Source organism: Cannabis sativa, chromosome X, assembly GCF_029168945.1.
Source record: "Cannabis sativa cultivar Pink pepper isolate KNU-18-1 chromosome X, ASM2916894v1, whole genome shotgun sequence".
NCBI lineage: Eukaryota > Viridiplantae > Streptophyta > Magnoliopsida > Rosales > Cannabaceae > Cannabis > Cannabis sativa.
Genome location: NC_083610.1, coordinates 11,513,468 through 11,525,739, shown reverse-complemented (window position 1 = coordinate 11,525,739; position 12,272 = coordinate 11,513,468). Strand labels below are relative to the sequence as shown.

General features: G+C 31.0%; 2 protein-coding genes across 2 annotated transcripts; both read right to left on the bottom strand.

The window, feature by feature from the left end:
- Nucleotides 1-8,658: 8,658 nt before the first annotated feature.
- On the bottom strand, nucleotides 8,659-9,522 carry LOC133032525 (uncharacterized). The gene is made up of 4 exons (XM_061106497.1): nucleotides 9,463-9,522; nucleotides 9,260-9,361; nucleotides 9,006-9,180; nucleotides 8,659-8,906 (listed from the first exon to the last, which is right to left on the bottom strand). The coding sequence occupies exons 1-4, from the start codon at nucleotides 9,504-9,506 to the stop codon at nucleotides 8,808-8,810; spliced, it is 420 nt and encodes a 139-aa protein (XP_060962480.1). The 5' UTR covers nucleotides 9,507-9,522; the 3' UTR covers nucleotides 8,659-8,807.
- Nucleotides 9,523-10,395: 873 nt separating this feature from the next.
- Nucleotides 10,396-11,846, bottom strand: LOC133032021 (uncharacterized). The gene is made up of 3 exons (XM_061105832.1): nucleotides 11,181-11,846; nucleotides 10,808-11,104; nucleotides 10,396-10,405 (listed from the first exon to the last, which is right to left on the bottom strand). The coding sequence occupies exons 1-3, from the start codon at nucleotides 11,831-11,833 to the stop codon at nucleotides 10,396-10,398; spliced, it is 960 nt and encodes a 319-aa protein (XP_060961815.1). The 5' UTR covers nucleotides 11,834-11,846.
- Nucleotides 11,847-12,272: the final 426 nt, after the last annotated feature.

Sequence of the window (12,272 nt, the reverse complement as noted above, 5' to 3'; positions counted from 1 at the left end):
TACACTATTGTCTCTATCGAAGCAAATGAAGATTGAAATCCACCAATGACTATCATTAATTTTCTTATCTACAATTTTTAGATAAATGTTATCTTCAATTATCAACAATTTAGAGATTAATTTTTAATTTTCTTTTTATCTTACACCCATTTAAGTAATGTTTCTTTAAGTATTGGAACATTAATTTTTAATTTATTTTTAGATTAACTTAAGAATATATTTAAATCATCAAACTTTCTTAAACACTAATATATTACATTCCGTATTCACTTTTAATTGACAACATTATAAACTATTATATTTAGATACACATAATAATAATCTTACCTAATAACTAATAATATTTTTTCTTTAATTTTTAATTGTATCACTTTCAAATAATATAGAAAAAATTTAGCATAAAATTTAGTATACGTGGCTTGCACGTAATTTTTTGTTAGTATATATATATATATATAATATAGATTTGACACATTAAGGTGTCCCTTAGCACTTTTTTTTGTTTACATTATTGTATAATGAGAGAAAAAAAATTAACACAAAAGTTTAACATTTTAAAGAATGAAAATTTGGAAAAAAAAAAATCTTATTTTGTTATATTTAAAATGATATATTATGGAAATAAAAATAAAATTAGAGATAATAGGGTTTTGGTAATTGGATTAGTACTATGTGTATGATTAAAGTCAGTAAAAAAATTAAAGAGGCTAATAGTAATATATATGCATAATATATTTATATATATATATAAAAAATATCACATCATGCTGAAGTTGGAATCATCTAATAATATGTGATAGCTAGTACAATCTATATTTATTACTAACTATAATAATAGCATTTTTGAGTGCTTCAAACCCCATGTTAATTCTATATATTTCAATGGTTAATTTGAATAAATATAGTAGTAATATAAATATAGGGGCCCATTTTTCCTATGCCATGGGGACATTATTTAAACCAATTAAAAGTAAAAGAAATAAAATGTACATAAATAATAGCTAATATTTTTAATGAAAAAAGGCAGTAGAAAGTTGGTCCAATAATAAAAAGACACGGTTATTTTATATATGTCCTTTATATATACATTAAATTAAATGATTTTTTTTCTACTTTAATTTAATTAGATTTGTTATTTTAATTTTTTATTATTGAAAAAAATATATGTTAAAAAAAATACATATAATTTTAAAAATAGAAAAAAAAAATATATTAGAATATGTCATAAAAAAATATATTATATTTATAAGAATGTATTATCAAGTGTAATTTATGGCTTGGCTAAACTAAAATTTATGTATAAATAAGAAAAGTGTATGAATTCAAGTTTGTATAGATAGTAGCATTAAAAAGTGCATCAAAAGTAGACTTAAATTTGTACATGAAAAAAAAATTATTTAATATAGGGGTGTTCGCGGTGCGGGTGGTGTAATTTTTAGCTATTTTTTCAAACCAACCCGCACATGCAGTTTTTTTAATTTCTCAAACCGCACCCGCACGTTGAAACTAAAAAACCGCAAAAATCGCACCGCAAAAAATGGTGTGGTGCGGTTTTTACAGTTTCTGCGGTTTGGACTATCACCAATAATTCAACTATCACAAATACAACAAAGTTTGAGCAACACTTGTCAAAAATACCATAAGACTTGAAAATAAATATGAAAAAAAAAAATCAGTTTCAATAATACAATAATTAGTGGATTTTGGATTATTTTTTTTTTTTGAGATAAAGTGGGCTTTAGGTTGGACATTCACATATTAGACCTAAATAAATATAAAAATTGGTATTTTTATAATGTGCAGTGCGGTTTGAACCGCTTATTAACAATTCAAAACTGCAAACCGCACTACACCACGCGGTTTAGGAAAAATTCAAACCGCGACTGCACCACAAAAAATTTGAAACCGTATTTTTTTTGCGGTGCGGGCGGTTTGAGTAATTTGATGAACACCCCTAGTCTAACATAGATAAAAATTTTCTTGAAAATGTAAAAGAGTTGTAAGTTTCTCTTTTGAGTAGGAATTCCCTTGTGAATGTAATTGATTCGGTTTGATTAATAGAAATTATCTTTCTTGATAAGAAAAATTAATAAAGTGAATTGATTTAAAAGATAATTATGGTAGAACTATATATGTAAATAAATTGGTGATGTTTTGAAAATAAATATTTATATAAAAATAATTCAAATTATTTTTTTTTAAAAAAATAATAATTCAAAATAAAAATTAATAAATTTTTTATTATTAATATTATTTTTTAAAAAAATAAATATATAATAAAATATTATTATAATATATATGAAGTTTTAATTGTATACAAGTAGTTCTATCGTAAAAGTATACACTTTATATTATAATGATCACACGATCTAAAATCAATTGTTAAAAAAGTTTCCCTACCGGTAGGGAACTTTTACTAAATCCTACCATAGTCTTGCCCTATAAATATAATATTATAATAACAATATATAAATTTGATAGCTAAATGTGATAAAGAATAAAGAGAAAAAAGTCTGTGCAGTGTTGAAAAAAAAATAGTTGATGATATATGTGGTTAAGAGAATGGTGATATATTTTTAATATTATTATTTGAATATGTAAATAAACTAATCATCTTGCACCAAAATTAAAGGAAAGACAAAAGAACATAAACTTTTAGAATTGCACATAAACCTTGATTAGCTTCTCAACCACTTCATATACATAACATTTGATAATACACAATTAAAACAAAAAAAAAAAAATAATAAAATAAAACAAACCGTACCAAAAAATAAAATTAGAGAAAGTATAATCATATATATATGTATAGAAATCACGGCTGGAATATTAGAGTTTGATAGTGATATTTATTCATTTATTTATTATTATTTAAATATTTAAATTATAAGAAAAAAGAAAATTAGAGAAAATAGATATGGAGAAATTTTAAATTTAATAAAAAATAAATTTACGAGAAAATTAAGGAGAAAATAAAAAAAAATTTACACTAAAAATACAAAATATCAACTTTATTACATATATACAACAACACGGTTACATCAATATTTTTACCTTCTCTCTTAATTTTATTACACATATACCACTTGCACATCAAATCCATGCACCTATCAACCATCAATCAACTCTCAATCACTTCCCTTTCTTTTTTTTTTTCTTTTGTTTTCATTTGATTTTTTATTTCTATTCATTTTTTTTGAATCAGATCAAGTAAAATCCATGCACCTATCAACCATCAATCAACTCTCAATCACTTCCCTTTTTTTTTTTTGTTTTCATTTGATTTTTTTTTTTATTTCTATTCATTTTTTTTTTGAATCAGATCAAGTAACCTCCATTGTTGAACCATAACTCCCCACGATTCCTCAACAATCTTTTCCCTCTCATTTTTGTTCTTCAAAATTTTTTCAACTCCCACTAAACCAATCTCATAACTGTTTTCCCTCTTTCCTTTTGTTTTCAATCTCTATTTAAAATGATTGTGACCCGTTCATTCTCATCTCCTTCCCCTGTTCAGAAAAAAAAATCCAAAATGGATTCGAAATCACTAGCTAATAAAGCTAAGGGAAAACGTCCTATTATTTGAGAAGGAAGAATCTTATTTTGCTCCTCTATTAACGAAGCGTGGGAGACCTCATCCTAAGAAGAAAACAAAGCTCGGTGTGCAAGAAAAAATGGCTGAGACGTTTCTGGGAAAAAAGCTAATGTTGGTACTAATGTTCGAACCGAGGTTTGTTTTCGGTTTCTTTTTAGTTTTCTCCCATTTTTGAAATCTTTTCATATTCAACTTTTGTGGGTTTTGTGTTTATTGATTTCTCATTTTGTAATAGTTTTTTCATAGTTTTTTAATAGTGCAAACACCTTCTGTATGTATTTTTTTTAATATGTTTTTTTATCTAGTTGTTTCCTGTCCATTTTTATATCATCAATGGGTAACAATGAGATTTATCATGGATGTTGATGTTCAAAGAGTTTTTCCTGTATTTTAGTTTGTATATAGTTGTTTTGTAGTTTTATTATAGTTTTGCTACTTGCATATGTTATTTCATTATAAAACTAATATGCAACTATTTGCACAAAACTTACTATGTATAACTACTATTTCTTAGTTCCCGTCAAATTAAATTCCTGCATAATATATAAACTATCATAAAACGATAATGCAACTATAAGGCAACCAAAATAAAAATAAAACAGACTTATACGTAACTGGTTGTACCTTAATTCGATTTTACTCTTCTTACTGTGTTTTTAAAAAAATATATTTATATTGGAAACTAGTAATCAATCAAAATGCAACTGTATATAACGTAGATGTATTATTCATGAGGTTTTTTTAAAATTTTTCACATCATACAATGTTTTGGATTTGGTGGGAGCTCCAGATCTGTTTGTTACAGATCTACATTTCATGAATCTGGATTTCGATATTAGGGGGAGTTGTTTTGATCGAATAAAACAGAAAACAAATGTGTAATTTCAGTTTCTTCACAGTTTTTCTGATTTTTTTTCGTCATTTTCTGTTTAGATCATTGCAGGTCTTCTTTTCCAGTTGATTTCGCCAGAATTAATGGTTGTATTTTTCTCGTTTTGGTTTCATTTTGGTTGTTTTGCGGTTTTGAAACGATCGAGGTATGTTCATCTTCAACGTTCGCTCTGTGTAGCTGAAGGCTTAGTGCATGTGGTATTTTTGTAAATATTTGTATGTAGACTGTATAAATGTTTAATGGGCCGGCCCATAGTATTTTTGTAATTTTTTTTTCCTTTTTTTCCTTTTTTTGTTTTTTTCCCGAGAATAAATGAAGATAAATAAAGCAATTTTAGACTGTCACGTCACCACCTTATAATTCTTCTCCTTTATATATATATATATATATGGGTGCACTCTTAATGAGTATTACTCATGAATGGATAAAATTAGAAAATTTTGAGTTTTTATATTTAATTTTTCTATCTAATTAAAAAAAAATCTCTCATTTTTATATTATATAGGCTGAGATTATTCCATCGATAAAAAAAATTAAAAAAAAGTTTTTTAGCAAGAAAAATAAGAAAAGAAAAAGTTAAGTTTGAGTTAAATATTTTTGTATGAACATATTTTTGATATAGTGTAAAAAGAGATATTTTTTGATATATTTTTTTTTAATTAAGTAGTTAAATTAAGTATAGAAATTCAAATTTGTGATTTAATTATTCGTTATTAGATCAAAATTCGATAGTTTAATATTTTTAAAATTAATATTTATAGTTAAATTTGTTTAATAATCATTCATGGGTAATACCTATTAAAAAGTGGTCCATATATATATAGATATTTTTCTTCTTACATTTTGCCAAAATCTAAAAAACATTTTAGTTATGTGGTCATAGTTGCTATGCAAAAGATAATTTAACAATGCCAAGTACCCACACTAATGATAAAAACTAAAATGGGCAGGGCTAGATTTGAGCACACCAGCTTAAAGCCCACCCAGCTCATGAGCCGAAAAAAAATCATTTTAATAATACACATATTTTATTAGTAATTTTTTAAATATAGGACCCAATAAATTTTTTCGCTGCCTAGGGTCTAGTTAATTTCAAGATCAGCCCTAAAAAAGGGCAAAGCCATCCGTTTTAATTGATGTTTATACTTTTACCGTCAATTCTAAAAACCGAATATGCCATCAACATATTGTATTAGCGTCAGCTCTCAACTATCAGCATCTAAAACTCTAGACAATTTAAAACTGATGCCACTACTACAAATATATCATATATCTTTACTCTTTTTATGGAAAAAAAAATAAAAATAGAAGATACACATAGATTTAGGCCCATTTCGATGAACTATTGATGGAAGAGCTATATCTTCGGTTATAATGAAATAACTAAAGATATAGGTATCCACGTGGACACATACATCTTCAGTTATTTCAAGATAATCGAAAAGATATGTTTTATAAAACCATCTTTGCTGAAACAAACAGTTCATTTTCCCTATATCTCTCTCAAAGCGATGAGTGAAACTCTTGTTGGACCATGACTAAAATGACGATTCTCAACCGTTTTTACACTATAAAAACTATTTTTTGGTTTCAAAGATTAAAAATTATGAGGGTTTTTTGAAACCGGTGGTGGACTTTACAATGACTTTTTGGTTCGATCGACAGTGGTTTTGAGTTTTTATTGAGGTATTAATCAATCTTACACTTGTTTTGTTAGGTACCTTGCATTCTTTTTGTATTTTTTTTTTTTTGGTTTTGTGATATATGTGTTTGGGATAGTCGGATGCCATCAGTGACGGCGGTGGTGATAGTTTGCTACGAGTTTAGGTCAGCGTTGATCATTGGTGCAATAGGTGATTGGTATTTTTGTTATTTTGTGATGATTATGTGATTTGGGAATTGAGTTTGATAGCTCACGGGATACATCCACAATCCTAATAATCACCACGTGTTGGAAACCCATCTCAGAGATAGAAAAAGACACTAATCTCTTGAATCTTGAAAAATCCCAAAAGCTTAGGGGTAAATATTGTATTTGTTTCTGAGCATATGACACATGGCATATAAAGGAAAAGATTAACCTCATAATCTCACTAATTAAAATCCCCTACTGTTTTTCTATCACGGAGAAGCTTCATGGAATCAGGATGAAGTCAAGATCAAAGGATAAACGAAAGTCCACCTTGCCTTAACCTAGATTCCCGAATATGGAAGACATATTTTCTCTCTAGGACCTGGAGGGGTCTAAGCTCGAAGTCTGCCAACTGATACCCAGGTTAGTATTCAAAGGGCCTATTACGGATATCAACTGCCGAAGAGTGTCACAGACGTCTACCTTCAGAGTAATTCAGATTGCCCGGTGACAATTATATTTTTTCAAACACAAGATCAGATCTTGTCCCCTGTGTCTAGGCATGGTAATGCACGCACCTCATTCACCTATTTTGCCAGACAGTTATATCACACCTATTTTCAAGGTGAAACCTTTATGTGACACATGCCCTTTACTTTTAAACATTAAACATTTGGAAGACACGTGTCCATGACGTACAATTATCGAGCTGTAGTACGCACGAGCATAATTGTTTCTATGGGACCCAATAGTCAACTCTCTTTGGTATATAATTTATCTCATTAGTGGGCTTTTAGCGAAAACCCTAGGTGGGTCATGGACATGTCCATACTCGCCTTTAGCCAATGAATATCCTTCTATTTCCATATGAAGAGGGATCATAACTTAAATAGTCGTAGCTCTCCCAATATTGCTCTAAGTCTTCTCTTTAAGAGAAACTAAGAGTATAGAGTTAGGGTTTCCTGGAAAAAATTAAAAACACATCGAAGACGCCCTTAGAGGCTAATAGACTGACTCATGAAGTAAGGTTAATTAACACATGAACCACATAAAAATCTCCATCTAGTTAATTTCTGCATTTTATTATTTTTTAAGTCCTTCAATATTTAGTTTCTAAACCACTCGATAAATATTATGTATGATAATTTAAATTTTAGCTAAATAAAGAATTCCTTTATTATTGGATAAACTTTTTTTTTTTTTTTTAAAAAAAAAAAAAGAACAACAACAACAACAAAAACCAAAACTTCATCCTCTCTCTCCTTAAGGGTCAGCCAAGAGAAAACTAAGGAAAACTAGAAATTTTTCTTCCATTTTTAAACCAGAAATTAAGAGTATATTAGCAAGAATTTTAGTGCCTTTCTAGTTGAGAACCAAGGTAAGCTCCCTTTCTTTTTTTCTCTTTGAATATTTTTAATTGTGAAAGCTTGGTTTGAACATGCAATACTAGGTTTTGATTTTTGTTTGGCTTTGGATTGTTTGAGTCAATTTTTGGTGATTGATTCGAGTTTTTGGAGCTAGTTTAATTGCTTCTTGAGTGTCTTGGTGTTGGTTAGCTAAGTTTGAGTTTAAAGGGCTTAAACTTAGGTCATCAATGGAAAAACTTGATTCAATTCCTTAATGATGCTATTTTCTGGTTGGGTTTGGTCCTTTATATGTTAATTAAGTGTTCTGAAAACTTCAATTAAATTTGGGGTAGTTTTGAGAAGGTTTTCAAAGTATGGTGTTTACTACCATTTTCTTAGAAATGGTGAACCAGTTTTTGTGGCAGAACTTAGAAATTGCTAAACTGTTTGGGGTTTCGATTCACAAGATTTTTAAGATTTTGGAGCCTAATTTTTCACATTTTATCAATATATTCCACGGTATCTATCGGTACGGAAACTCTTAGTTTTAAGTTTACACTACTACAAAAACACCCTTTAGAGGCGGTTTTTAAGCCCTTTAGGCGTCGGTTTTCGCGAAATTCGCTACCGACGCCTATCAGGGCGACGCTAAAGGGTTTGATTTGAACCGACGCCATATATACCCCTATGGCGTCGGTTCCTAGCTAAGAACCGACGCCATAGGGGTACATATGGCGTCGGTTCCTAGCCAATAACCGACGCCATATGTGGCGTAGGAACCGATGCCAAAACTCCTCAGATTTCAGTTTTTTTCATTTTTTTTAATTTAATTATATTATTTTAATTTTATATTTATTAATTTATATACATATTTATTTAATTTAAATTACATATTTATTTAAATTTTAAATTACATATTTATTTAATTTAATTATATATTAATTACATTTTAAATTAAATAGTAATTAAATTTGGGTAAAAACATAATTTGATTTCATAAAAATAATTAAATATTACACAAACATGTAAAATTAGTTAAAAATATTAATAAGTTAATAAATCTAATTACAAGTTAATCTATAAAAATTACATAATGAAGAAAAATTCTTCGACCTTTGAACCTCAATCGTCACCGTGAATCACCGCCATCAATTGTTCGATCCACTTTCGCTGTAGTGGTAAAATTTCTGTTTTTGGATCGTATTGCTTCTTACCCCCAAACTGTTAAAAAAATTAAAAATTTATATTAGTTTATGTATATGTATATTATATATTTGTTATTATAAAATTTATATACTATGATCAATAATTAAAACTTACAGCTTTTTGATCTTCTATGTAACGGTTGGGGTTGGCACGTGCGACGATGTCAGTCATATATTTCAAAACATAAAAACCGCATTCTTGGCTTTTAGGTTGTCTTGGACAGTTTGCTTGTGCAATTCCTTGCCACGGGCCAAGATGCTGATGTGCGTCCCCTATATACATGAATGCCCTGTTTGGAAAAATTATATTAGCATTTCAATTCGTTAGTTAATTTAAATTCGTTACATAAGAAGTCATTAAATAATTACCTTCCGATCATTTGTTCTATTTCTTCGGGAATTGGGCGGCCTTTTAGAGGGTTTAAATGGATAATTTTCTTTGGCGCAACCACCACTAGCGTCCAATGCATCCTAGAAAATTATATTGGAATATAAGTAAGATAATATAAAAATAATTTGAAGACATAATATAGAAATGAACAATTAGCACTAAAGAATTTAATAAAGTTTACCCGATATTCCAAGGAATAAAGAACATTTGGTGGTTCTTGTTCATTAATGATAACCAATTAGCCAATCGTCTTGCCGCATCGTCAAAAGATCGACTACGTTCTTCATCGCTGATCCCATGCACCTTTGTGAGAAGCTCGGGTCGTAAAACTTGAAAATTTTTCTCAGACCGTTGATGCTCTCCCATATGTGCCTGCCAAAAAAAAGTGTTAGTGCCTTATAATAATTTAACTATAATTTGATATAAGGTTAATTAGATTAAAGAAGAGTATACATCATTCCAAACAGCATTCCCTGGTTGCCGATGTAGTTACACGTAGCAACCTGCTGCAAATCCTCTCCAGATAAAATGATCTGGGTACGCGGTGCAATGAATCCTCGGGGGACAGAAATTGTGATTATATCACGTTTATCTTTGAGCCTTAGGAATTCATGAATCATCCATTTCAGCGAATTAGGGATCAACGCCATCTTCTCTTCCGTGAACAACTCATCTTCCCGTGCACCACGGCTTTGTGGAGAAAGCATCGGAGCTTTCCCCTTTGACGCATCACGTCTTGAGGGCGGTTGAGCGAGTGGACCCTAAACAAAACAGAACATAATATATATATATCAAATTTTATCTAATTTCTACCGAAATTTCGGCAGCATAACGGTTGTAATTGAATGATCCCAAAAATTTTGAACATGGCTGTATAACGACAAATAACACATATATAACAGTAGTTTGTTCATCCATCCCACCGCAGCACATATATTCGCAGAACCTACTTCACTACGGATGAATATTGAAGATATTCAAACTCCACTAATCATTAATAATTAATTTCAGTTGAGAAGTTACCTCGGTTGTTAAAATTAAGTGTTTAGGCCAAGGAAGGAACATCTGGTACACGTCCCTAACATATCTGAACTCTTCAAGTGGGACTGGGATTTCAGCGTCCTCTTGCAGGATTTCCGAAACCATGATCCGAGCATGTGAATCATCGTAATCCTGGCAGTGAACTTTGATCACACCCACATGCTCGTACAAATACCCTCGGGCCACAATATTGTCGATGTTGTCAGAGCAGAGATGTACTTGCTGATTAAGGGCCGCATGGTCATCAAAATTGTATAGGATACCTTGGTCGTTGAGGGAAATGAACTCCTCAGCATAAATTTGTGGTTGTACCTCATCTTGAGGAGCGTATGGTTGTGGAACATACGCCTCACCAGCCACCTCTCCTTCTTCCTCTTGTTCGGCAGCGTTCCTCTGCTGCTTAAGGGATTGGACTTCGGCTTTTAATTGTTCAATCTCCTTCGCTTGCCGAGCCACAACATCAGACACTTCCCTTTTCTTCCTGCCGAACAGTTGCGACGATACGTATACCACTATTTTGAACCTCTCGAGCATCATCTCTTGACTTTGTATGAAAACGTTTACCCCTTACAATGTACGCTTCATGCTTTGCAACCGCAAAAGTTGGTCCAAGGGCAATACGACTCAACACATCAGATACTCCATGATTCGGTTCGTTCAACTTTGCTATAATGGTATTCCTTAACCACCCAATGAAAGTTTGACGATGTTGGTCTGCAACCCATTTTTGTTTATTTTTTTGATTTCTTGGAACCATTGATTGTAACAGCTCCATATGGTCACTGTAAAACAAGTAAGATAAATCAAGTTATTGTTCATCGTGACTTAAGTAATGTTAATCAAACAAAAGGTACTTACGTTATATATGGTTGAACCTCTGCGTTATTGTTCATCACGACTAATTGAGCTTGATCTAGTTCAAGCTTGGACACTGTCACCATTGTCCCTTTGCCCCTTAATCCTCTATCAACATCATCTGGGTCAGTTCTTGGTTTGCTAATTCCTATTGCCTCAACTCCAGCCATGTACTCTGAACAAAATTCCACAGCCTCTTCAGATATGTAGCACTCAACCATACATGCTTCTGGCCGATAGTGGTTACGCACATAACTTTTAAGTACCTTCATATTTCTTTCAAATGGATACATCCATCCCGCCCACACCGGCCCACACAGCCTTGCTTCTCTCACTAGATGAACCATTAAATGGATCATGATGTCGAAAAAAGATGGCGAAAAAAACTTTTCCAGGTTGCACAATGTTTTGACTACATGTTCATGTAATGCATCTAACTTATCCAATTCTAATTCCTTCCCGCACAGCCTATTAAAGAAAATGCAAACATGTGTCAAACACTCTCGAACATTTTTTGGCAAGACTGATCTAATGGCAATTGGAAGTAGATGTTGCATTAACGCATGACAATCATGTGATTTCAGACCCATTAGTTTCAATTCAGTCTCATTCACCAAGTTTTTGATGTTAGACGAGTAACCATCGGGTACTTTCATATTTGCAAGTGATTTGCAAACTGTTTGTTTCTCTTTTCTGGACAAAGTGAAACAAGCGAGAGGCAAATATAAACGTTCACCTTTCTTCTCGGGTGCCGAGAGATTGTCGTATACCCATTTCAACGAGATCTAAACGACTATTTAGACCGTCCTTAGTTTTGCTGGGAATATCAAGTAAGGTACCAATAATACTCTCACACACATTTTTTTCAATATGCATGACATCCAAACAATGTCGAACTAGTAGACTTTTCCAATATGGAAGACGAAAGAAGATTGACTTTCTTTGAAAACAACCATTAGTTTTTTTTTTTTTGCGTCTTTCCATACTTAAAATCTACAAGTTAAACTTGTTGGAGAATTTGTTCCCCAGACAGTGGCAAAGGAGCCATATCACCCTCTTCAGTACCATCAAATGCTTTCTTCTTCCGTCTATCGG

Coding starts and splice junctions, on each gene's coding strand:
- LOC133032525 (XM_061106497.1), bottom strand. CDS start 9,506: ATGAACAAGAACCACCAAATGTTCTTTATTCCTTGGAATATCGG. Junction 9,181..9,259: donor ATAGAACAAATGATCGGAAG/GTAATTATTTAA, acceptor TTTTCCAAACAG/GGCATTCATGTATATAGGGG. Junction 8,907..9,005: donor ACATAGAAGATCAAAAAGCT/GTAAGTTTTAAT, acceptor TTTTTTTAACAG/TTTGGGGGTAAGAAGCAATA.
- LOC133032021 (XM_061105832.1), bottom strand. CDS start 11,833: ATGAAAGTACCCGATGGTTACTCGTCTAACATCAAAAACTTGGTGAAT. Junction 11,105..11,180: donor GAGGTTCAACCATATATAAC/GTAAGTACCTTT, acceptor CTTGTTTTACAG/TGACCATATGGAGCTGTTAC.